We start from the raw sequence: 26,167 nt of genomic DNA, 5'->3' as shown, positions 1-26,167 counted from the left end.
TTTCTCTAGTGGTTTTTTCATGTTGCTTTCGATATTCGTTGCTTTGGAATTTATCCTCTGAAAACTGCCCGTTCACATCCTTTTACTGTGTGTGATTGGGGAATGACTCCTATTATTAATTTGAATCAGTTCCCTACGTATCTTAGAAATAAGACCATTATGGGGTGGCCAGGTGGCTCAGTGAGTAAGAGCTGACACCGGCTCCAGTGTCGGGATGACCTGGGGATCAAATCCAGGCGCAGATACTTAGCACCACACCCAGAAATAACTTGCCGTGTAACCTTGAGCAAGTTACTTAACCCCGATTGCTTAAAAAAAAAAAAAAAGAAATAAGACCGTTATTAGAGAAACTGGCAATTTTAGTGGCATATAATTGGATAAAATAGTTTGTCTTATATTTTGTATGCCCTATAGCCCCTTACACATATTAAACAACTGACAAACAATAATTAATCATTATTTTCTCATTTATACAGATAGCACATATATTAAATATGACTTCTGCAAAGATAATTTCCTTCCTATTGTTGCCTGAGGAAAGTCTTCATTCACTACAGTCTCGAATTGAGCAAGAAACTGGAATAAATACGGCTTCTCAAGAACTGCTCTTAGAGATGGGACTTTCCCTGGACCCCCGGAAACCTGCCTCTCAGTGTGTTCTAGATGGAGTAGTAAGAGACTTCTGATATCCCTAGATAGTGTGTGAGCCTGCTTGTGCCCAGGGTTTGCATACTCACTCTAAATCCTCTTAGCTTTGTCTTTTTGGCTCTGTGAATTGCTCAATGAGATAAAATAGAATGATGAATGTTTTATATTTTGTCTGAGTTACCTTCATTATTTAGATTCTCATTCACTCACTACCCTGTCACCCCCCACTTTATTTTCTTCCTTTTTCCCCCACTTGTTCCTGAAGACCTTGAAGTTGAGTAGTCAGGCACTTGAGTTCATAGCAGGCCATGCTTTAAGTAACATTGATGACAAAGCCTGAGTCTAATTAAGACTTTTTGATTATCTTTATTCATGTTTATTAATTCCTGCAATGACATTTTTGCAGTTATGTTTTCCAAATTATTGACTCTTGATCCTCCATATATTATGTGCCACATCTATTTGGAAGATGTGACTGTGCTAAGTAATTTAAGCTAAAACTTCTCATTATATAATAAAGTAGTAAGTACATTGATATTAGTGCTTTCAGGGTATCTGGGAAGAGAGAATCTCTGGGATATCAGGCCTCTTGGAATAGGTACTTATGGTGTTTGTTTCTCTTCCAGCGAGGCTGTGATAGCTACATGGTATATTTGTTTGATAAAAGCAAGATCGTCTATGAGGGGCCCTTTGCTTCCAGAAGCTTATCTGAATGTGTAAATTGTATTGGTAAGTAATGTGTCATTTGTTACTGACCTGGGAACCTAAAATAGTTTTGGGTGGAATGGTCTTTTGGTATTAACTGGTCTGAACTCCTGTAAAGAAAGGGTTTCTGGCTTGTGAAATGGAAGGGGATGACTCGTGTAGAGTTGAATTCTGATTTTTTTTTTTGAGGTGATGGAATATTGTATTTGATTTGTCTTCCCTTGGTTTTTCTAGGTGGTGCAGCATACAGAACATTAGATTTGGGGTTAGGAAGTTCTGAGTTCAAATCCAGCCTCAGATACTTACTAGCTGTGTTACTCTGGGCAGATCACTTAGCCTCATTGTCAGTCAGTAAACGTTTATTAAATGCCTGCTATGTGCCAAACAATGTGCTATGTGCTAGGGTTACAAATAGGAAAAAGAAATCCAGTTCCTGCCCTCAAGGAGTTTACAGTCTAATGGAGAAAGACAGCGTATACAAAAAAGTAATCTGGAAAGGGGAGGGGGGAAGAAAGGGAAGGGGTAAGTTACTCTTGGGTGGCGGTAGGGAAGGTACCTTTATGTGGACATGATGGTGGGTTCTAATCCTGAAGAGTGCAGCTAAAAGGAAGAGATGGTTGGCCTGGGGGCCTTCTTTAAGTGGAGGCTTGGAGAGCTCTGCCCTCCAGCTGAAGGCAGAGGCCCTGAGGGGTCTGATGAGGGATGAGTGCCAGAGCTGATGCATTCTGACAGAATGGTGAGGTTTCTGAGGGTCATGATGGAGTCCAGTCCAGAAGAGTTTAGCTGGTGGTTTGCCTCAGTTTCTCTTCTGTAAAAATGGGGATAATAAGAGCACTTGCTTTCCAGGTTGTTGTAAAGATAAAGGGAGATAACATCTGTAAAGCAATTTGCAAACCTTATTAAAATGCTATGTAAATTCAAGTTGATGTTGCTGCTGTTGTTTGGTGTGAAAGGTGAGAGAAGGTCTCTAAATAATGGTGAGCAGCAAGACTAAGCACCACACATATGCCATTTCATTAAAAAGCCTCCTCATTTGACTGAGACTGAGCCTGGGAATGACAGAATGGATCTCTGAGGCTCTGAGATGCCAGGATTCTGGGTCGATGAACCCAAATTGGGAATGTTCTGAAGAGAAGTTACTGTTCTCTGTGGCATATGAGAAGGCAAGCTAGCCTGAGCTCTGGGAATTGGGGTGGGCCAGGCTAGGCCTTTTGAAAGTTCATATTTCATTCAGTCTGGAACTGAATAGATTTCTTTTGTACTTTGCCGCTTCGGTGGAACTGTGCAGTGTCTTCGGTATGGATATTCTTCCACTTTTGCAGGTAATTACCCATCCATGACTTCTTAAAATGTTTTAGTCTTGTCCATGAATTTTCCTTTGCTACCAGTGCCACCCTCAAGCTGTCTGTCTGTTTTTTCTTGTTCTTGACATCAGACTGATCCATCCCCTTTCTTTGGGCATACACTTCTCAGCTCTTATGTTTTATCCTACTATTTGTGTGTAAATGATCATTGGTTACATGCTGCAGCTTGCTTCTGCCCATCATGCATCTCTCCATTACCCTTTTGGTCACTTTAAATTTTGATTCTTAGATTTTTCTTTTCTCTTATTCAGAGCTATCACTGGAACAAGATTGGTGTCAAAAAGATGAGCTTCATGTCTGAGAGCAGCCTGGAATTGTTGCGTGCACAAACACAATCTTGCCTACTCCCTTCCCAATTACTTCTAGGTTCAGCTCTCTATCTTTAGGGCTTAAGACTGATGAACTAACTGCCCTTCCAGCTGAATGTCTTTCTCTACCCCTTAGATTTTCCTTTTCAGTTTGTTAGGCTGATCTCATGAGGGGCTACGTACAGAATATTTCATGTTCAGTCTGCACAGAACATTGGTGGAGAGCACCTCTTTTATGCTTGATTTGATACTAATAACCAAATGATTGTTGAACATCATCTTTCAGGGAGTTATGTTTGATTAATTTAGTGGGAGCTTAATTAATACTTGTTGATGCATGAGGAAAGTTCTTAGGAAGAAGACAGAGGGGTTTTAGTTGCTGTAACCTCAGTATGAATACACAGAGTGACAGTGCTTATGTGGTCTTAACCTTGTTTGTTTATATCACTTCCATGTGATATAAACTGTTGATCAGCAGGCAGTTATTAAACTTGGGTAATGTGCCTGGAACTATGCCAGGCTTTAGGATGACAAAGAATGAAACAGTCTCTTCTTACCTTCTAATATGTTCCTCCCCTTCCAAGAGAGATATACCTTATAATGAATAAGAGAAAGATAACAGGAGTAAAGAGCACGTCATTGTTTCCAGCATGATAGGCAGTGGTCCACACGCATACCCCTATACCTCTCCAGGGAAAGGAGGGGGCTACGTTCTTTTATCTCTTAACCTTAGCCTTTAATGGAAGTGTAGAGGCCAGAACAAGGGAGAGAACTAGCCTTTTGTGTTCTGTGCCTGTGAGATCACATCGATGGTGTTTTGCACTGTGAAAGAGATTGATGAACTGATCAGTATTCAGAGGAGGATGGCCATGCAATATGATGTTTGAGGACACTGTGGGTGTGTAGCCTAGACATTGCTTATTGGCTTAAATGGATCATGATTGCTATCTTCAAATATTTGTGGGATTGTCATGGAGTTTACAAACAGGTGTACTTATACTGCTTGAACCCCAAATTGAGATTAGTAGGTAGGAGTGAAAGTGAGTCTAGTTTCAGCTCAGTCTGGGGGAAAATTTTAGAGCTTTTCAAAAATGGAGTGGGCATGAGGGCGGCTAGGTGAATAGAGCACCATCCCTGGAGTCAAGAGGACCTGAGTTCAAATCTGGCCTCAGATACTTAACACTTGCTATGTGACCTTGGGCAAATCACTTAACCCCAATTGCCCTGCCTTTCCCCACTCCAAAAAGCAAAAAAAAAAATAAAATGGAGTAGGCCATGTGGGGTGATTATAATAGTTAACATTTATAGAGTGTTTGAGGATTACAAAGCGTTTAATATACATTAGTTCAGTTGATCCTTACAGCAAGTTAGGCCCTATTGTTATTCCCATTTTACAGATGAGGAAATGGAGGCTGAAAGGTTAAGTGACTTACTTATGAACATACAGCTAGTAAGTGAGGCAGGACTTGAACTCAGGTGTACCTTACTTGGAGTCTGTCATCCACTAGTCCAGGCTATCTCTCTAAGCTCCTTGTCACTGAAACAGGCCAGGTGACTGTCACCTGTCAAGTAATGGAGCAGGAGATTAAACTGGATTCTTTTTAAAAAAAATTTTTAGTTTTCAACATTCATTTTCATAAGTTCCAAATTTTTTCTCCCTCCCTCCCTTCTGCTCTCCCCAAGACAGCATGCAATCTGATATAGGCAATACATGTACAATCATATTAAACTTATTTCCACATGAATCATGTTGTGAAAGAAGAATCAGAACAAAAGGGAAAAACCACCAGAAAGAAAATAAAAAAGAGAAAATAGTATGCTTCAATTTGCATTCAGACTCTGGTTTTCTCTGGATGAGGATAGCATTTTCCATCTTGAGTCTTTTGGAATTGTTTTGGATCATTGTATTGCTGAGAAAGAGCTAAGTCCAGCAAAGTTTTTCATCACACAGTGTTACTGTTACTATATCCAATGTTCTCCTGGTTCTGCTCACTTCACTCAGCAGCAGTTCATGTAAGTCTTTGCAGGTTTTTCTGAAATCCACCTGCTTATCATTTCTTATAGCCCAGTAGTATTCTGTTACATTCATGTACCACAACTTGTTCAACCATTCCCCAATTGATGGGCATCCCCTCAATTTCTAATTCTTTGCCACCACAAAAAGAACTGCTATAAACACTTCTGTACACGTGCGTCCTTTTCCCTTTTTTATGATTTCTTTGGGCTGCAGACCTAATAATGGTATTGCTGGATCAAAGGGTATGCACAGTTTTATAGCCCTTTGGTCATAGTTCTGAATTGCTCTCCAGAATGATTGGATCAGTTCACAGCTCCAATGGTGCATAGTGTCTCAGTTTTCCCACAGAACTGGATTCTTTAAGGTTCTTTCTGCTGCTAAGATTCTTTGATTCTCTAAGGAGTTATGACTCCTGGAAATCACTTTGGGAGAATTAGTAAAGATCATTGTCCAGAACTCAGTGGTGGTTTTAAATCAAGAAATGGGCCATAGAGAAAATGTAAAGGATGTATCTGGTGGATGGGAGGGAAGGGGTAGTGCTGGTGGTTGTAGCACAGCCAACTTCCTGCTGGAATTGTGTGAGTAGCAGGGATTGACTAGGGCTGCTGTGGATTCTTCACATGCAAAGAGGTAAGCGTATTGGAAAGAGAATTTGGCTGGGTGATAGCAAGAATTGTTCTAGGTCTTTTGACTTTCTTTGTGCTCTTAGGTAAGTTACTTGACTGAACCTCAGTTGCATTATTTATTTTTGTTTTGCTTGCTTTTTGGAGGGCAATTGGGGTTAAGCGACTTGCCCAAGGTCACATGGCTGCTAGTTGTTGTGTTAAGTGTCTGAGACCGGATCTGAACTCAGGTCCTTCTGACTCCAGGGCTGGTGCTTCAGTTGCATTATTTATAAAAGAGGGGAAGAAAAAATCTCAGCTTTACCTGCCATATGTGATTGTTGTGAAGACTAAGGGAGAGAAAGGCTCTGGGAACTCTTAAAAGTATAAAACTATAAAATTGTGTTATCTTGATAATTAAAGGTGTGTGTAGAGGAGAATTTAGTCTAAATAGTTAATAAGAGGGCAGAAGCTTTCATGGAGACCAATCCTTTATAGCTGAAGCTGACATAGGGGTCTAGGCTATGCATTCTGGGGTCCTGGCACCATAAGGTAGTGGTCATCTGGGGCGCCACGATTATCCTACAGAGTGACCATTTTTGGAGAGCTTTGGAAGTCTTTGAAGGGCTTAGAGGCAACGATTCTTTAGCAAATACTGTCAGATGAAACATGCTATCCACTTCCAGATAGAGAGAGAGGTGATGTACTTGGGTGCAGATTGAAGCACATTTTTGAGAGGTGGGAGGGGCATGGCTAATGTTTGCTCCACTTTGTATATTTGTAATGTATTTTGTTTTTCTTGCTTTCTCAGTGGGTGGGAGAGGTGGAAGGGAGAGAATTTGGAACTGAAAATTGAATTTTAAAAATATTGTGGAGCAAAAAAAAAATGAAGGAAACACTATCAATTTTAGTTCTTCTTAAACATTCAGTTAGCTTTGGGAACAGTTTCCCAGGTTTAGATCTTTCTCTGGTCAGATGTAAGCTGTGAAAGACTCGCTCATTTGCCTGTTCTGTTAGAGTGAGGACAGCATGTGAGGGCAGTGTCCCCCAGCCCTCAGGAGGTACTTTTGCTTACATGTCTTCCACAGGGCCTTGCCCATGGTAAGTAATGTCTGTTTCATTCTGGAATAGGTCAGGCTGTGAGGGATTCTGGGCAGTCAAAACTGGAAATCAGTTCACTCTTTCTAAAACAAAGTTTTATTTGCTAGCTCTTGGTTTTTGCATCACAATCATTTTAGAATTGAACATCTTTCTCTTTCCCATCCTGCCATGTTTTGGTGCTTTGTGTAGCACTGCCTGACAGTGTTGGCAGGATTCTGCCCCTGTGGTCTCTTGCCTTGGTGCTGGGGAAGGGAGATGAGTTTCATGATGCCTTCTTTGGAACCAATATCAGTTCTTGCAGCTTTCTTTCAGTGTCTTTTTCATTGATGTTATTGTAGTCGTTGGTTCTGCTTACTTTCTTCTGCATCATTTTATACCAAATCTTTTTTCTTTTCCTCCACAGTAAAGGATAGCAAAATCCAATTGCCAGTCATACGACTGCGTAGAGTGTGGGCTGAAGCTGTGCATTATGTATCTGGGCTCAAGGAAGACTACAGCAGGCTCTTCCAGGGACAGAGAGCAGCAATGTAAGCAGGCCTTATGGATCTGAACAGAGGCACCACAGCACAGGGGCCTCAGGGCTTGGCGAATACTTCAGGCCATGTAACCATGTAACCATGCCAGCTAGTAGTGAGACATCAGATGCTGGACTGCGAGGGTTCTGGGCAGTGCCGCTGGGACATGATCCCAGAACCTGTGTCATTGGTTCCCAAGCTGTAAGACCTCCATGGAAGCATCAGAGTGCTAGAGTAGAAAGCATTTTGGTATCCAAGACCTGGATTCAAGTTCTGGTTGCAACATAGTAGTTACAGGACCCTGAACAAATCCTGTAACTTCCCTGAGATGGTCACACAAACACCAACGCCCAGCTTTAAGTTGGTGGTGCTAGTGTCTGTGTAGTGCTGCGAGGAAAGTACTTCGTAAACCACAAAACACAATTTAAATAGGAGTTGTTCATTTCCTCTGAAACCTACTAAACAGTTTGAGTAGGTGTTTGGTGTCAGTGTTCCAAGGTCTTTATTTTGGCAGCTAACACTGAGTGCAAAAACTGCATCCTGATCAAGTTTGCCTCTAACCCTGAATATCACAGTGTAGGGATATGGTTGACGTTTTTATGTGAACCCTTGGTTACTTCTGACAAAGTATGATTACATCTCCTTGTACTACTTTAGGTTGAGTCTTCTTCGCTACAATGCTAACTTAACAAAAATGAAGAACACCATGATCTCAGCATCTCAGCAGCTGAAAGCCAAATTGCAGTTTTTTCATCAGAGCATCCAGCTTGACCTGGATAGATACAGTGACCAGATGACCTATGGGATATGTAAGTATTCCATGTAGTCTAATGAGAGGGAGGGTGGAAAGCACTCTGAGACTGGAAAGGCTTGGGGACTTGCTGTTGTTGCTTTTACTTATTATTAGGAGAATATAATCAGAGAAGGATGAGTCCTGGACTCCATATACATACACTGCTGGTTGCTTCCCTTTTTGAGTTCTGTTCCTGTCTGCCTTGGGATGCATTTATTTGTTTTGTTTTTTAAATTGTTTGCGATCTTTTCATTTTTGCCTACTGATTGTCATTTGATGCTTTCCATGGAGACCTCAAGTTTTTTGATATGTGTGACTTTTGCTAAGTGTGCCCGTGGTCTAAAAATCTATGGACTTGAAACTTCCACTCTTAATAGCCCCAAAGTCTGTCTCAGAATGTCTGCAGTGGTTCTTCCTCTCCAACACAAACACCTTTTGGATTATATTTCTGACCTCACCACTGGCAGTGGATATTATGGCCTTGCTATTGTGACCTTCCAGAGCCAGCATCTTTTGTAGCCTGTTGCCCTGGATTTACTGTCCTTCAGATCCAATATGAAACTGCAGAGTTACTAAAGTTTGAGTCAGCTAGACGAGATCGCTAGCACTCCTGCCATAATTCCTTCTGTTTCTATAAATAACATGGCACTGGCTTTGTGCCAGTGAATGTCTACTCTCTGTAAGGTACCCTCTTCACACTGAAACTGCTCAGTTAGGAGATAGGGTTATTCTGGATAAGAGTAAAATACAATTACTAATGTATTAAAATGTTTGTGGTCATGATAAAAACCCTGACCAAGAATAGGGACGTGTTGACCATTGAAGCCTCTCTCCTTTGTTTTTGTTCATGGCAATTTCTAGGATAACCCTGACTTTTGTTTCAGCCTCGGAAAAAATGCTAAAAGCCTGGAAAGAAATGGAAGAAAAGGCCATCCAGTGTGCACAGGTCAGCCCTTCTTTGAGATTGATTTCTGCTGTCTTCCCTTGTAATCACCTTTATTTGTGAGTAAAAGAGTGTTGACTTAACACACCCACACCTGTGGTTGCCCAGAAACCTTCTCCGGTGTTCTGGACTGGCTGTAGATGCTGTTGTATTTGTTCTTCATTCTTGAAGAGGACCATGACATCAGTGAAATGATGACAAGACTTGCAGTTGACTTGGATTTGAGCGAGGGAGGGCTGTGCAAAGTCACCAGCCTCACTTTCTCCTCCAGAGCCATCTGGGTCCAGCGGCAAGATATAGATCAGGACAACTGGAGATGGCCCCGGATCCTTTAGATGGGTGCGCTGTTCATGTAGGCACAGGTCACTTCTTCAGATGACCACTGCGCAAAGCCCTCTCCACTCTCTCTTGAAGCCTAGACATTGTTCTTCCTTCCATTCCTGTCTTGATTTGATCCTTCACTGACTAAATGAGGGTGGGTGTTACAGAATGAATACAGAATGGGTTCCTTGGGTCCAGTACTACCTCATGCCACCTGTTCAGGCAGATGAGAGCAAGAGACAGAAGAGACCCATGAAGTTGTAATGAAAGCTGCATTGGTAGTTTTTGCATATCCTTTTCCTCTTTCAGTTTTGAGATTGCTATGTAGTTGTGCCTTGCCAGAGAAGAAAGTGGATGGTGGATTAGATTATTTTCTAGATGGGCAAATAGAGGACAAAGAATAAGTGGGAAATTAAGCATCTTCTTATATGGAAGACTAGATTTCATGTCAGGAAAGTTTACATTATAAACAAAACATTTCACATTTACAACCTTAAAGCAGCAAGTCCTCTGTCTCTCTTTAGACCTGTTCTCCCTTCTTAACCCTCCTGTGCTTTGTGGGTATAACTGAGATGCCTGTAAGTGATACCCCCATTTTGTCTAAATTAGGCTGGTGATATTGGATACTTGGATGAACAAATCATGTCCCTGCATACAGAAATTGTGGAGCTGCAGAGGAGCCCTTCTGCAAGGCGTCAAGAAGACGTCATGGACTCTCTGTAAGGAATCCTGCCCCTTGGGTCTTTCTGGGCTGGGGCCTTGAACTGGGGGTGGCTGATTGATCATGACAATATTACCAAGTACTTGGTTGGTTTTCTGTCTACTTGGCTTTCAGAAGCGTGATAAATGGCAGTATTGTTGAGAAGTCGCTTCCATTAGAGGTGTTGATTTTTAGGTATTTCCAAAAATTACCCCCTGTAGTCTGAAGTAAGTGAAAAGAATGTTGAACTCTTCTCAATCAGAACATTTGTCCAGTACTTCTAGACTGTGGGACTTACTACTTTCTTTGAGTCTCAGTTTTCACATCTATAAAATGGAGATCATTGTATTTTGAATGTTCTACCTCAAAGGGTTGTTGTGAGGTTGATCTAAGTGAAGTTTTCTGATTAAGTGTGTTTCACTTTTCCCCACACCTAGAGCATACAGCTTCTTACCTGAGGTGCCCCAGAGGAAACTTCAGATTTGCTCATGATCTGTTTTCTAGGAAGGACTCTAGCTTATGCCCATGTGAAGAAGTACACTGGAAATTGTAAATCAGCATTTTGGAATAAAATACAGTAGTATTTTAAGAATAATATAATGTAATTGTAATCTAATAATGAAATATAATGACTCTTTTAGCTCTATATTTTCTGAAGTGGACATCAAGAAATGCTCTGTAATTGGCTAGTAGAGTTCTGTGCCTTCTTAAAAATATAGAATATGACTAAAACCAGGTAGCTGGCTTTCACTTGTGGATTATTAGAAGTACTTAACTTTTATCATAGCTTGGCTGTAAAACAACTTGATTTTTCTTTTATAGGGAACAGAAAGCCATTGATCTCTACAAGCAGTTGAAGCCCAGGTCTCCAGGTAAGACCCTATCATAGCACAGGAAAGAATTTCCCAAGGCTAGTGGTCAGTTTCACCTGCTGTCCTAGGAGGGTTGAATTGAAATCTGGGGCTGCCATATGATAACTTTTCAGTGGTACCTGGGGTTTACATAATGTTTACAATACAGAGAAATTGTCACAAGCTTTCTATCTTGGGGAACCCAAGAGGTTAGGAAAAGAAAGCAAACAGGAAATGTCAAGTGATGAGGTCTTAGAAGGACGATGGGAGCAAGATGAGAAAAACAGCACTAATGTCTGTTGACTGGGGATGTTGGCAGAAACCTAATGTCTCTAGAGAGGGAAGATCTACTTTCAAAGTGGGACAGGGCAGTCCATATTGAAAACTACTTACTTGTGTGACTACATCTGCCGTTGTTTGACCAGTCAGACAACATTTACCACAAACAAGATTGACAGCATGTGGCATGTTGTGATGGGAAAGAACAAATTACTGTACACAGAACTTTAAGTTGATTTTGGTTGTAGGAAGGTTTTATAATGATTGATGTGGAACCCAAAATCATATTCTCATCAGCTGAAACAACTAAAGGCCAATCCCTTGTAGGTAGTTAACAAAGTGAAAAGCAGTAAATGGAAACCAGAAAGGACAAGGAAAAAGGTGTTGTGTGTATGCACTGCCTTGCTTCCTTCCTCTAAGCCCCTGAATGTTTGTTTAATTACATTGTTTTGTATTATTTTGTGGCATGAGGATTTAAAGGGGCTTTGGGGATGATGACGTGCCAGCCTCGCACACTGTCTGGTTCTGATGGTTCTTCAGCTGCCTTTGTCCTTAGGCTTTGGGACCTTGGGACCATATCCCTTACCTTCTCCTTATCCTCTTTCTCCGTATCACTTTTTATTGAGAATTCAGTGGTAGGTTGACCTGCCCAGACCAGTCTGTTTAAGCACAACAGGCTGTTGACTATGGTGAGGAATCATGGAATACAAACTATCGGTGCAGGTTGGTAGATTCTGGGTGCCCAACTTTGTCCAGTTTTGTCCAGCTTACTTAGAGAACTCTTAGTCATGAAACCATGTCCCATGCTGGTCCTTCTGGGCCTCCCAGGAGCTTTTCCTAGTTCTGTTCTGCTTCTGTCCCGGGACAGATCAGCCCTCGATGTGAAGCATGCGCCCAGGTCAGACCAGTCAGTCTGGTGAAGTCCTTCTTTCTGGTTTGATTAGTTTGCTAGGTGAGATTTTTTAATTGAAGTTGACATGAGACATGACTTGGTATGATGCTCTTTCATGTCTACTTGTTGCCACTTCTTCCATCAGTAAGCATCATTCATCTGCAGCTTCTCTGATTTTCTCCCAGTCCCACAGATGGTCCAGCTTTTAACCTGTTCCAGAAAGCAGTTATGATGAGCATATTGAGTTATGTAAAACATGTAGTCAGGAAGCTCTAGTCTATGGCATTTCCAAAAATGATGGCTATAACAGGAAGAACTAGGGGCATGATGTGATAGAGACGTTTGGGGTGAGATAAGAGGAGTTGGAAAGTCCTTGTTGTTTGATGGTAGAATAATGGAGCTGTGGAAAATTGGAGGGATATCTGGTGCCCTTGACGAGTTTGCCAAATTGGGTAAGATTCTGCCAGCTCAGAAAATTATGGAACATGCAGATTACATTCTGAGTAGCTCCACTGGAGCCGTGGCTGCCGCCTTGTGGCTGTGGCCAGGCTGCTGAATTACCCTGTTTTCCCTCTCCTGAGCTCTTAAGCCAACAGTTTCCTCCTTTCTCAAGTGCTTTTAGTGCCCTCTGCCTTAGCAAACTTTTTTTTTTTTTTGGAGGGGGAAAGGCAAGGCAGTTGGGGTTAAGAGACTTGCCCAAGGACACATAGTTAAGTGTCAAGTGTCTGAGGCCAGGTTTGAACTCAGGAACTCCTGACTCCAGGACCAGTGCTCTATTCACTGCACCACCTAACTGCCCCCCCCTAAACATTTTTAAAGGACTTACTATGTTGTGGGCATTGGTACACACCAGGAGAGCAATAAAACAGTCCCTGTGCTCAAGAAACAAAGGTTCTCTCCTCTCCATCGCTGTCTCCCACTTACCACATATGTCTTGTATGTTTCTGTATACCAATCCCCATCTCAAGTTGAATGTAAGCTCCTTGAAGGCAAGAACTATTAGTATAGTTGTTTGTATCTCAGCAGCTGTAATATTGCCTTGCACATAATATGCACGGAAGTAATGTTTGTTGTATTTATTTGAATTTCTGTCACATATCCAAATAAGAGAATGCAGTCTCTTGGGTCTAGAGCCAAGAAAAGTTCCCATCTCCTGAACCATGGAACCATATTTCTGGACCACCCAGGACTTGCATGCTTCCACATTTAGGCAATTAGTCTCTATCAAAGGCACATCTAGGTGACTCAGTGGATAGAGTGCTGGGTTTGGAATCAGGAAGAGTCATCTTCATGAGTTCAAATTTGGCCTTAGGCACTTATTACTTGTGTGATCCCTGGACAAGTCATGTAACCCTATTTGCCTCAGTTTCTTCATCTATAAGAAATGATCTGGAGAAGGAAATGGCAAACCACTCCAGTGTCTTTGCCAAGAAAACCTCAAATGGGGTCATGAAGAATTGGACATGACCAGAAAAAGCGACCAAACAACAACGAAATCTCCAAGGAAGCAGCGTGATGTAGTGAAAAGGACGTTTGACTTGGGAGTTGAGAAATTTGGGTTTTAGGCCCCAATCTGACAGTAACTTAACACAAGCAGGTCACTTAACCTCTCTCATCTTCAGTTTCTACTTCTGTTAAGTGCGCTATCCAGCCTCTAGGATTGATGTGAAGAAAAAATTGTGTAAACCATAAAGTGCTACATTAATTTGAATTACTGCTACAATTATTATGTTTTATTTGGCTTATTCTGTTAGTCATTCATTTACCAAGTCAGATTTTGAATTTAAATGGTAATACTTTCATGGTTTAGGAGAGAGTTCTTTCTCAAGATTGTTGAAGAGTGACTGGGCCTGCTGTTTGTGATTTCTTACAGATCATTCCTACAGTGATAGCTCGGAGATGGTGAAGATCATCGTGCTGACTGTGCAGAACCAGGACCGCGTCCTCAAGGAGTTGTTTGGCCACCTTAGGTAGAAAGTCTCTTTTTTCTCCCCATATTAAATCCAAGGAATCGCAAGCCTGTCCTTCACACAGTGTGGTACACATACTTAGCAGAGAGCAGCATGGTGCTGTGCTTGTATTTGTTCATATTCTTCAGGGGCTTGGTCCTTCCTTCTGACACTGACCATGGCTCTTCTCTCCAGCAAGTTGTTGGGCTGTAAGCAGAAGATTATTGACCTGCTCCCCAAGATTGAAGTGGCCCTCAATAGCATCAAAGAAGCTGACAACACGGTCATGTTGATGCAGGGAAAGAGGCAGAGGGAAATTTGGCATCTGTTAAAAATTGCTTGTGTAAGTCTTGCTTTATAGTGACATATGTTCTTAAGGGTTGTTATTCCCTGTGGAAAGGCATTGTAAGAGTGTGATGAACTTTTTTCAGGTATGTATTTCCTAATAGGCTGGAAATGCTGCTTTTTAATCCTTGGCTGACAACCACTGAGATCCATCCCCTGTTATTACCTTTTCTGTGCTGTCCCGTTTCTTATCTCCAGGTCCACTGTAGTATATGAACTTGAATTGGCTCTATCTGGAGGAGGATTTGGAGAAAGCTCTGAAGTCCCAGTGGGAGAAATTTAATCTGCTCTTTTTGGTGCTAAGACTTGTCCCACTAAATACCCTCTGGGTATATGCTCTGCTCCAGCCAGAAAGACACTCTGTAGTGTCTGGAGGAGTACATGGAGGGGCAGCTGTTGGGCTTTAGATGCAGTGACTCAGTGGGCCAAAGACAGCTGAAGATGGTGGTGCATAAAGGCCTGTGAACATACCTAGGCTGCATACGTGATAGATTTTAGAAGTTAAAATAGGCATGAGTATGAATAAATAATGATCTCTGACATTTTTTCCCATCTTTTCAGACTCAGAGTTCTGCTCGATCCCTTGTTGGAACCAGTCTAGAAGGTGCAGTCACTACTCCAACTCCTGCAGGTCTACCCTCAGCTTTGACAGCCCCCATCCCCCGTTCTCTGTCATGTGTACTAAGTGCTCAGGATGGGTGGGTTCTCTTTTTAACAGTACATAGTTGTTAGAGTGAAAGATAAGAATATATTTGCTCTTCTCCATGTGAAATCAAGAATTCTGCTCTCTCTTTTACTATATTGTATTCTTCTTTCTTCCTGAATCCTACCTCCTGTTACTTTCAGAATGCAAACTCTGAAAGACTCAATGGTACCAACTAGGGGCCTGGCCCATAGTTAATCAGAAGGGTAGAACCATATCACACACAACCAGAGAGCTGAATGTTCTGCATCTTACTCTTACATTGCAAGAAAGAAAACTGACAAAATAATTTAAAACAATTTCCACAGTCCATTCTGAAGTCAATAAAAATTCAGCCCCAATTCCCACTGCTAATTCTGTAGTACAATAGGATAATTGGTCATAGGTATTAGAGGAAAATGTCTACCCAGAAAGGCTGGAACAAGAAATCTTTTGGTGGTTAAAGGATGAATATCTTCTTCTGTCTTCACTGGAGATGCTTTAGGTTCATGAAGCAAGAGGGAGTTGACCTAACTGGCCTGTGGGGGTCCATCCAGCTCAAATTCTATGGTTCTGAATACTTAGCACTTGTAATAAATGCTCATAGATACAAAGTTCCAAAGTCTGTTGGAATTCCCCAGTCAGTTACCAGAGGGAATCTTTGCTCACTCAGTCCATAATATATTAGTCCTGGTGATGAACTGTGACTCTGTCCCTTGACTACCAGCCTGTTTGAGGTGGAAAAAGTCCATCCCAAGAAGGGGCTGATTTTTTCTTCTTTTGACCACAGTAACTAATAGGGCACGAAGGGGTGAAGTCTGCATGAGTGGGGTGATTGATTTCTATTGATGAAGCTTTTGAAATATTGAAGAACAGTCCTAATTTCACTTGTTCTTCCAGTTAGAACTGTAAGCAGACCACTAAGATGCCCATCTCTTCCTAATCTCTCTATACATGCCCAGGCTGGTGCTTTACTTCACTGATACTGGGGTCCATTTCAGAGGACCATTCACAAAGAAGGCTTTGTGAAGGAAGAGGATGGGAAGCTGCGCTGGGAGCTCTTTGGCTGAGATGCCGTCCTGTGCTCTGTGAGGCCTGATCACCAGGCTATGTGCCAGATGTGGTCAGGGAGAATGGGCAGGCAACCTGATGGGCTGGAGTCGGGAAGCTCCAGGTTCAGATTCTGCCTCAGATGGTGACTTTGTGACCCTGGACAAGTCACCTGATCTTTCTGAGCCTCATTTTCCCCATCCGTAAAGTCAGAGGGTTGGACTGGATGGTCTCTAAGATGGCTCCCAACGGCTTTGATCTGTGATCTTTGAATAGAAGGGAATGACAGTGTGTCAGTGGCTGAGGGAAACAGAAGAACCAAAGTCCAGCTGAGGCTCATTGTCTGTAGGAGAAGCTTAGTCAGATCATTTCAGTCTTAAGATTTTTTTTTCCTTTTTTTGGAGGGCAGTTGGGGTTAAGTGACTTGCCCAAGGTCACACAGTTGTTTTTGTGTTAAGCATCTGAGGCTGAATTTGAACTCAGGTCCTCCTGACTCCAGGGCTGGTGCTCTTTTCACTGCGCCACCTAGCCACCCTTCCCCCCCAGTCTTAAGATTTATTGAAAGCAGCTGGTACCTTTGCAGGCTAAGAATTGCTACCGTCTCCCCCATTGCATTTCGTTGGCTGGGACATTTCCCCTCATTTCCCACATTTTTATTTCAGATATTAGTTTAATTATTTTTTCCTTCAAATCCAGTAGGATAGGGAGGTATCACTTTCGTCTTCAACATTTCAGGCAAGAGAAGGGCTTAATTTGTTAACATCTATGAACAACAAATGTAATAGTGTTAACTTCACATATGTGCAACACCTGTTGGCAGGATCTTTTCTGATCCTTTTGGCAGGGGGCATGGGCAGAAATTTTGCCTATACAGTTATCCCTTGACATTCATCGATTTCACTTCACAGTTTGGTTATTCATTAGTTGGCTATCAGTAATTAAGTGGGAACTTTTTGAGATTTGCAACATACTACAGAGTATTCCTGATGACACGCAAATGTAAAGAAAACTAAAATAAAAATTAATCATAAATGCTGCATGTTAATAATCTGTTTTTATCATGTATTACCATAAGTGTACATATATACATTTATTACAGACAGATAACTCTTGTTAAAAGTTTCAGTGTGCCAAAGAACCATGGACTAGGCACTCTGGGAACATCCCTTAGTCTCTCTACCATCCAGACTCAGTCATGTGACTTTTTTTTTGGGAGGGCAATTGGGGTTAAGTGACTTGCCCAAGGTTACATGGCTAGTTTATTGTGTGACGTGTCTGAGGCCGGATTTGAACTCAGGTCCTCCTGACTCCAGGGCTGGTGCTCTATTCACTGCATCTCCTAGCTGCCCTTTCATGTGACTTTCTCTCACAGTGATCAGTGTACCTTGCACTTTTTGTAGGAGAAGGAAATCTGTGAAACAATTGCTGTAGCTACATCTGTGGCTGCAAAGACTACCTAGTGTGCAGGATACCAATCTCTTGGTAGAATTGCTGCTTTTTTATGGGTGCATTGTGTTGTTTTACTTGCTTTGTGTGTCAGATATGATTCAAATTATTACAAATCATTTTTTGGGGAGGAGCCTAGAGTTGTTTGCAGTTTTTCACATTCACAGGGGTCCTGCTCTCCAGACTCCTGGGAATGCTGAGGAATGACTATCCATCTTTTTACTGATTTGCCAAACTCCTTGTAAAATTATGGGGAAAAAAAGGGCATTTGCTTGGCACAATCTGGTCTGTAGTTTGCTATCAAAGACAGGATGATAGAAGAAAACAGCATGTTCTTTAGCCTAAGTTTAAATTATTTTCTCTTTCATTCTGCAGAGAAACTTTTACACAAATAGTAGAGGAAAATCTGAATTATCTTGGCTGTTTGAGTACTGTTATCCGTGAGGCAACAGAGGAACAGGGTAAGAGTCTGATGGTAAGTCTCCCTGCTTTCTCTTCCTTGCCCCACCTGGGCTAGAGCAGTAAGTCCTATTCCTGTTTGACATTAAAATGCCCAATGTAGTGGAGAGAGCAGAGAGAGGAGCTTTATGTAGCTAACTACTCGGCTTTCCATAGTCTGGTGTATGGGAATCTCGGGCATTCTTTGCATGAGACCTACTTGGGTGATCATTTACTTGCATCTGTCTGACTTTTCTTTGTTCATTTTGGCCTTTCAGGTGGATAGATTATATCTCCTAACAACAGCAGTTAACATTTATGTTTGGGAGGGATGCTTCTGACTGCATGTATGCTGAATTAACATGATTACATTTGTTGTTCATAGATGTTAACAGATTAAGAGTATTCAGATATTAGGTTCATGTGAACAGTACCATGATTATAAAGCTTGGAAAGCCCAGTGGAAAACCTAACTGCCCAAGCTTTGCTGATTAATTTCCACACTAAATATTTTCTGTTTTAATCATTTGAATTTCCTCTTTTCATTTGCAAGTTACTGGAGATGATTATCAAATTCTTTTGAAAATTGTTGTAGTGTAAAGATAAAGCTGTTTCTGACCTCATTCATCTCTTCTTTCTTTTTATTTTCTTTTTCATGTCTGGCTTTAGAGTCTTGATTGGAGTTGGCTGAAGTAGTGATGACCTGACCTCTGACTATCCCAACATCCATGAAGATGTTGATCGTTTTCATATGTCCTACAGACACTAGAATCTACTCTAGGTTTATATGTACAGAGATTCAATTTTCATTCATTTTTAACCTGTGTTAAATGATCTGAAGTTCACTGGCTTTTTATAAAATGTATATTGTACCATTTACCAAGTATACCTACTTGGGAGCACTGTGAGCCATCCTTTTTATCCTTCAAAGCTCTGTTTTCTTTTTTTCTCTACTTATACAACTGTACTCTCCTTTAGGCATTTCTGCTTCACAGAAATACAGGTTGAGGGGAGCCTTATGGAAGTGGAGAAGGACACGAGGGAACTTGGGACAAGAACCTTCCAATGGCCTTCATAAACTGGCTTTCCTTTTGACAGTGGGGTCTTTGGGCCCCTGGGTACCCACTAAGGCAATTCAGCTCCAGCAGATGATGGAGTTGCCTTCAGTGAGTGTCCTCGACAGTGGTGAAATCACAACTCTTTTTCACGTTGGCCTTTTACAGTTCTAATTTTTCTTGACTTCAGATTATTTTCCAGGAAATTGAGGCAATTTGTGTTGTCAGAGAGGGATTTTGTTCACATGCGCCGCTGGCACCAAAGAAACTGCCACAGGAGTGAGAATAAACATGTGCTGAACCACACACGTTTTTCAGAGTGAGCAGGGCATGGGTTTGTTCCCAGTCCTCGGACAGTACCTTTGTTTCCCTTGAGAGCTGGCAGCCTTTCCAAAGTGTGACTGGTGGTGTCAATGTATTATGTACACTGACATGTATATGTGTTTAAAATGTACATTAATAATGTATTCTGCTGTAATTTATGTGGAGTTCAAATCAGCCTTTTCAGGTTTTACAAATGGCAGATAAGCAACAGTGTATTTAGGAGTCTTAACAGATTTTCTTGTGTAAATTTCATAAAGTGTTTCAGAAATTGAGAGTCTTGATTGTACAAAGAAGACAAATGTTTTTGTATTACATGTGAACTAAATGATGTTTTGTGTATTAAATGATTTTTAGTCTCAGTAGTCAATTAAGTTCTTGTGTTGGAGTAAGAAATTGCCCTTTGAATTCTTGCTTGCCAAGGTCAACAAACTAAATTCCTCTAGAGAATGTGCTCTTTGGCAGCTATTTCCCTCAGTGGAGGGGTGACTGTCAGCTGTTGGTGAGTCAAAGAAGTGACACCTCTTGGGGGCCAGTTTAGACTCTCCCAGTGTCTTTGACACCACTTCGGAGTTTGTTGGCTTGTGCTCTGAGCACTGTAGGGGCCAGATGAGGGTCACAATTTGGGTCCAGATGAGGACCACAGAAGAGGAACACTGAGGAGCCTAACAGAAGTATTGGGGGAAGAAGGGCAGATGGTGATGGCTTAAGGAGGCATCTTGTGGGAAAGTACGGTCAGTGGGTACAAGGAGACCAGAGGGACATGATTAATAATGAAGAGATCTCCCAAGGGGAAGATTATCCTGAGTGGAGAAATGACCTGCAAATAGTCATTGAAGGCACAGGAGAGAAAATTTGAGAGTGTGATGAAGCTGAAGTACAGGTACTTAAAGGGGCACCCTGACAGCACCCTACGGACAGAGGCACCCGCGCTTACCAACAACACACACAGGATGTGCTGAACATACAGGACAGTACAGTGAGAATACAGGCATATGGGAACCCGTTGAGGTCATGGTCTGCCATTGAGTAAGGTCACTGCAGAGGGCCAAGTGAGGCCAAGGATGATGATGTGTGGGCCTAGGGTAGGATACTAGGACATAACCATCAGTGGTGGAGATACGGAGGGGGATAGATGGGAATGGTGAGGACCCAGTGGAGTAAAAGTTGACAGAAGCTGGTAAACTGAAGGGGGTGTGTATACTCATGGAACCTGCTCAGGGGAGATAAACTCCCTCTAGCCCACAAGAGCTCAGGCTGTGTCGTGTGCCACTTTGGCAATCTGGTGGGATTTATAGGACCTTTTATCAGAATGAGGTTTTAAAATGCAACCTTGGATTCAGGAGGACCTGAGTTCAAATTTGGCCTCAGACACTTGATACTTAACTGTGTGACCTTGGGCAAGTCACTTAACCCCAGTTGCCTTGCCTTCCCTGCTCAAAAAAATACATAAAATAAAATGCCCAGAATTAGGAAACCAAATTGTAGTGAAGAGCAGTTACAAGAATTTTTCTTTTTGGAGGGGAAAGGCAGGGCAATTGGGGTTAAGTGATTTGCCCAGGGTCACACAGGTCTAGGTGTCAGGTGTCTTGAGGCTGGATTTGAACTCAGGTCCTCCCAACTCCAGGGCTGGTGCTGTATCCACTGTACCACCTAGCTGCCCCCGTTATCAGACTATAAAAAAAATTAGTTCACAGACCTCAAAATAAGAGCTCTTCTCTAAACCCATCCCTGTCCTCTGACTTCCATCTGTTAAGGGCACCATTATTCTTCAGGTTACCTGGGTTTGCAGTCTTGGAGTCATTCTTAACACCTTTACTCTTCCCCTCCCCAACAGAAGCAGTCTAGATAAGTGTTGTCCCTTTCTTGACTCACATAGCCACCCCCTGGTTTAGGCTTTCATTGCCTCTTGACTGGACTATTCCAGTAGCCTCCTAGTTTGTCTCCTTGTTTTCCGGTCTCTCCTTACTCCAATCCACCCTCCACATAGTTGTAGAATTGTCCTTCCTAACTCCCAGATCTGCCCACATGGCTGCCCAGGGCCCTGAGGTTTGGCAGCTCCCATTAGCTCTAGGAGGGCAGTTAAAACTCTCCTAATCTGGCTCCAATCTCGAATGTTCCAGGCTTGTTTCACATCATTCACCCTCAGGTACTTTGTGTTCCAGCCAAACTGACCTGCACATGACGTTCCTTTTCCCCTCTCCATGTTTTTACCCAGGCTCTCCCTCACACCCTGGAAGTTCTCTGTCCCTCCTGCCTCTTGCAATCCCTACCTCCTTGCCGTTTTAACTTCTCTCACACCCTGACCAGACCATCCTCTTTCACTCTTGCCTTTCACCTCCAGGTATCGGTGTTAGCTCCTTTCTACAACATTCCTTGGTATCTGCTTCTGTGAGTGGGCATCCCCCCAGTAAAATGGAATCTCCCTAAGGCCAGGAACTTGTGTCTTTGTGCCCCCAGCCTCTAGAACAGTGCCTTGTATACACTAAGTACTTAATTGAACATAGGGCACTTTGTGGGGACATTTTTGGTTGTTGTCTTTCGGTCTCGATTCATACTTTGTTGTGTCTCAGCTTCAGAGGCTGCACTGAGTGCACAGTCATCTGCAAACAGAAAATGATGTACCAACCCTCCCTCCACTTTGGTCTTGGCTTGTAGCCTTTTCAAGTTGAAGAATTTATCATCAGTGTGGTAGCTGTCCTTGACATCTTCATCCTCATTGAAGGAAGTTGCACACAAAAGAGTGGGCCTGGATAATGAGGGCATCATTTCCCTCCAAAAAGATGCAGAGAGAACCTGGGTGCCCTAGGTTCCTACTATAGACCTAGGTACACTGAGAACACAGGATATATAACCCTATTTAGAAATAATGAGATTTTGCATCCTAAATTACAGTAGGCCCTCTTATACTTGATAAGGAAGGACAGTAGTCTCTGAATGGTGAGACCACTGGACCCCTTCTAAGATTAATGTTTATAAATGCATAAATTTTTTCAAAATAGAAAGAAAACCAATTATATTGAAATAAAATTGTCAAAATATATTTTTTAAAAATAACAGACCCCTGGTGAAACATCTCTGCATGTTGTTTGAGCTAAACTGGGAAGGTGCACTTGGAAAAAAACCCTTAGTCCTAATGGGGAATTCTTTGAAAAGTCTGTGTGTCATTCTAAGGAAGGCTGTGGAAATTTAAAGAAATGTTTTAGTATTTTATCCAACCCTCCTCAATAGGACTGAGCTCTACTGGGATTTGTAATAGTCATAAAACACATTCTGAACTTGGCTGAGCAAAGTTTTGACCCTGTCCCATACTTCATTCTCTCTAGAGACACAGTAAAACCTGTATTTCGGCAAGGCATTTGCCAGAAGACTAATTAGAAAGAGCACAATTAGTACAATTCAATTTAACCTACAAAGCTTCAAGTATACTGATTAAGATTCTGAACTGAATGAATGACTGGGCCCAGAGAGTGCTGATTATGTTGTAAGCCTAGAAGGTGGTATCTGGTGGCATGCCCTAAGGTTCTTTCCTTGACTCTATCCTGTTGAACATTTTAATCAATAACTTGGATGAAGGGGTAGATGACAATCTTATTAAATTTCTGGTCTGCATGAAACTGATGGGAGACTTATTATTGAATTATACAATTGGGAATCCAGAAAAGATCTTGACCAGCTGAAGCCAGAAACTCTAAGAAGATGAATTTGAACAGATGGAAAATTCTGTACTTAGATCTTTTTAAAAAATCATTTCCATTACCCAAGTGCAGGATGGGGAAGGCAGGACTGGATGACCACTTGTTGGGGTTTTGTAGAGGGATTCCCAGTACAGAGAGGGTTTGGACTGGGTGGCACCTGAGATCCCTTCCAAATGGGAGACTCTGTGATTCCAGGGAATGCTATATGCTGCTGTTCACCACAATTGCAAAGAAAATTGGAAAATGTTGCTTGTATGATATTGTACAAAGAACATGGGAACAGAGTTAGAAAGCCAAGGTTTATGCACTGCCTTGACCATTTACTAACTCTGTGACTTTGGGCCTCAGTCTCATCATCTGTAATAATAATAATATTAGCATTTATATAGCACTTTAGGGTTTATAAAGCACGTTACAAATATCTCATTAAATCCTTTGACAACCCTGGGAAGGAAGTTCTGTCATTATTCCCATTTTAAAGATGAGACTGAGGCATAAAGAGGTTAAGTAACTTGCCAAGGGTCTCACAGCTAGCAAGTGTTAGGCTGGATTTGAACTCAGGTCCTCCTGACTCCAGGGCTGGTTCTCTAACCACTGCACCACCTAACTGCTCCATTAGTAACATTCTGTGATCCTATGTCCTTACTATATATGAATGAATATGCTGCTTCTGATTCTACCAGCTACATAGGAATGGCAGACTTTATCATCAGACTTCATAATGATTGCTAATTTTTCAAGAAGGACAGAACATTATGACCCATTTCTTTAGTAGGATGAGAAGGTTACAGGTCAGTACATGTCGCTCTTTCTATTACATTCATTTCTGCAGATAATGCTAAGCCATGTGACTCATTTTCCAACAATTTCACAGCCTTAGGTGTCCTGAGACCTTGAAATCATCTGGGCTAAGATGCTCTGACTCCAAAAGGGCCACCATGATGAGTTAAGAACCAGTTCCTTATCAGTGTTATTTGTTCCATTTGCTTTCCTTCCATGCACGACAATATTCAGTACTAACCTTGGCCTGACTCTTTTCTCCTTAAAACCCTGAGATTAGGCAGCAGGAGAGTATTAGATTGCAAATGTAGGGCAAAAGCCTGTTTCTAATAGTAATCGGAAGCATTTAGATTCTGAATACCAGACATGGTCATTCTAAATCTGTGTTCCATACAAAGAAAAATACAGCAAATCCAAGCCCAGGGAGCAACGCTGACCATGTCATCATGCCTCCTGCACTAATCTACCATATCAGCCACAAAATCTCTTGCATCTGACTCATTTCCGTTCCTGTTGCCACTTCCTTAATTTAGGCACCCATCTCTCCTGCTAGGATGCTGTTTTGCTGGACTTTTTAAATTTAGAAAATATTTATTGTAATAATGGTAAGTAATATTTCTGGGAAGCTAGGTGGCACAGTGAATGGAGAGCCAGGCTTAGAGTCAGGAAGACGAATTTAAATCCCACCTCAAGTCACTTAAACTTCCTTGCCTCAGTTTCCTCATCTGTAAAATGAACTGGAGAAGGAAATGGCAAATCACTCCAGTATCTTTGCCAAGAAAACCCCAAACGGGGTCACAAAGAGCCAGACACAATTAAAATGACTGAACAACAACAATAAAAAATAATATTTCTATAGCACTTTTAAGGTTTGTAAAACCCTTTCCTCACAACAGCCTTATGAGCTAAGTAGTGCAAATATTATTCCCATTTAACAGATGAGGTAACTGAGACTGAGGCTCTCATTTGTCCATTTCAACCAAGCTGGGATTCAGACTCCATCATTAAACATTTAATCAGTTATCAATTAATTATTAAACATTTATTAAGTGCTTACTGTGTTCCAAGAATTGTGTTAAAGACTTGGGGATACAAAAAGAGACAAAAGACAGTCCCTGCCCTCAAGGAGCTCACACTCTAGTTGGGGAGACAACAAGCAAACAAATACAGGGGCACAAGCTATATGCAGGATAGATAGAAAGTAATTGGCAGAGAAAGCATTCGAGTCAAGGGAAATTGGGAAAGGCTTCCTGTAAAAGATGGCATATTCTTGTTGTTTGTCTTTTGTTTTCAAAGAGGATCATAACCTTAGGAAGGTGATGCCATGACATGCAAGTGAATTGGATTTAAGTGAGGCAGGGTTGTGTCAAGTCAGCAGCCTCGCTTTCTCTTCTGGCAGGCGGAATTGAGGAAAGAGTTACTCTTTCCTCATGGTGGACTCAAGTTTCCTAATTACAAATCCAGTAGTCTTTTTAACTCATGCTAATTTCCATTTACTATGTGTAAGGCACTCTGTATGGATGTGTTAGGTACAATACAGAATCAACTGAAGATAAAATGATCACTCCCAAAGTTAAGGAGCTTACATTCTAGAAGGAAAGTCAACAAAGGCACCATTCTTCAGGGCTCCAATGGATCTGTCATCCTATTAATGCAGAACCTCCCTATCGCAGGGAAGACTGCAGCTCATCCATGCCTTCTTTTATGGGATTCTTGTCCAGCCTGATTGGCCATTTTGCTGTCATTGTTCCATATCTTCACCCTTTATATGACAGCTCAAGTCATTTTCCTAATGTACATCTGTGTTCCTATCACTCTTCTGCTCAAATTACCTTTCGAGGCTCCCCAGTGCCTACTTTAACAAACATGAGCTTCTAATCCTAATATTTCATTCTGCCATCTGCAGTATGGCTCCACCTTGCCTTCCCTCTTACTGCCTCCTCTTCATATACTCAGAGCACCCATCAAACTAGTCTAGTCTTCCTTCCTTCTCTCCCATCTCTTGGCTTTTGCTCATGTGGTTCTCCATTCTGAGGATGCATACATTCTCCCTCTTCTGTATATTTTGGGGCCTCTCTTTTCTTACAAGACTTATTTTAGGTGGCATCTCTTCCACGAGCCCCCTTTACATGTACCAATTCATTTAAAGAGGAAGAGACTTCCTGACGTTGAAGGGGAACTGGGAAAGGCCTCATGGAGGAAATGACACCTGAGCTGATATTGAGAGAAAATCAGGGTTTCTAAGAGGTAGAGGTGAGTAGGGAAGTATTCTAGACACAGATAGTTCAAAGACACCAAGGTGAGATTGTTGAATTAAGGGAACAAATAGCTTGTAGAATGCATAGTTTTTCTGAAATGGAGGAC

At 41.8% G+C, this 26,167-nt stretch overlaps 2 protein-coding genes across 4 annotated transcripts in view; one reads left to right on the top strand and one right to left on the bottom strand.

The window, feature by feature from the left end:
* CHUK (component of inhibitor of nuclear factor kappa B kinase complex) overlaps nucleotides 1-19,687 on the top strand; it is a 36,717-nt gene extending 17,030 nt beyond the window's left edge. For 2 of the 3 annotated variants that reach the window (XM_069071288.1, XM_069071290.1), the window contains 12 exons: nucleotides 477-671; nucleotides 1,275-1,377; nucleotides 7,149-7,272; nucleotides 7,918-8,069; nucleotides 8,938-8,999; nucleotides 9,927-10,036; nucleotides 10,840-10,889; nucleotides 13,913-14,009; nucleotides 14,184-14,331; nucleotides 14,895-15,031; nucleotides 17,887-17,986; nucleotides 18,619-19,687. In XM_069071288.1, the coding sequence (XP_068927389.1) occupies nucleotides 477-671; nucleotides 1,275-1,377; nucleotides 7,149-7,272; nucleotides 7,918-8,069; nucleotides 8,938-8,999; nucleotides 9,927-10,036; nucleotides 10,840-10,889; nucleotides 13,913-14,009; nucleotides 14,184-14,331; nucleotides 14,895-15,031; nucleotides 17,887-17,986; nucleotides 18,619-18,645 (1,305 nt within the window). In that variant the 3' untranslated portion in view covers nucleotides 18,646-19,687. The remainder of the gene's footprint in view (nucleotides 1-476; nucleotides 672-1,274; nucleotides 1,378-7,148; nucleotides 7,273-7,917; nucleotides 8,070-8,937; nucleotides 9,000-9,926; nucleotides 10,037-10,839; nucleotides 10,890-13,912; nucleotides 14,010-14,183; nucleotides 14,332-14,894; nucleotides 15,032-17,886; nucleotides 17,987-18,618) is intronic. The other variant, XM_069071289.1, reaches the window with a different exon arrangement.
* Nucleotides 1-26,167, bottom strand: part of CWF19L1 (CWF19 like cell cycle control factor 1) — a 348,038-nt gene that overhangs the window by 54,918 nt on the left and 266,953 nt on the right. The gene's annotated exons all lie outside the window — the stretch shown is intronic.

The sequence above is a fragment of the Petaurus breviceps genome, unplaced genomic scaffold, assembly GCF_028583685.1.
Source record: "Petaurus breviceps papuanus isolate PSGF00001 unplaced genomic scaffold, PetGlider_PUasm1.0 90825, whole genome shotgun sequence".
Taxonomy (NCBI): Eukaryota; Metazoa; Chordata; class Mammalia; order Diprotodontia; family Petauridae; genus Petaurus; species Petaurus breviceps.
This window is presented reverse-complemented; position numbering and strand designations above follow the sequence as displayed.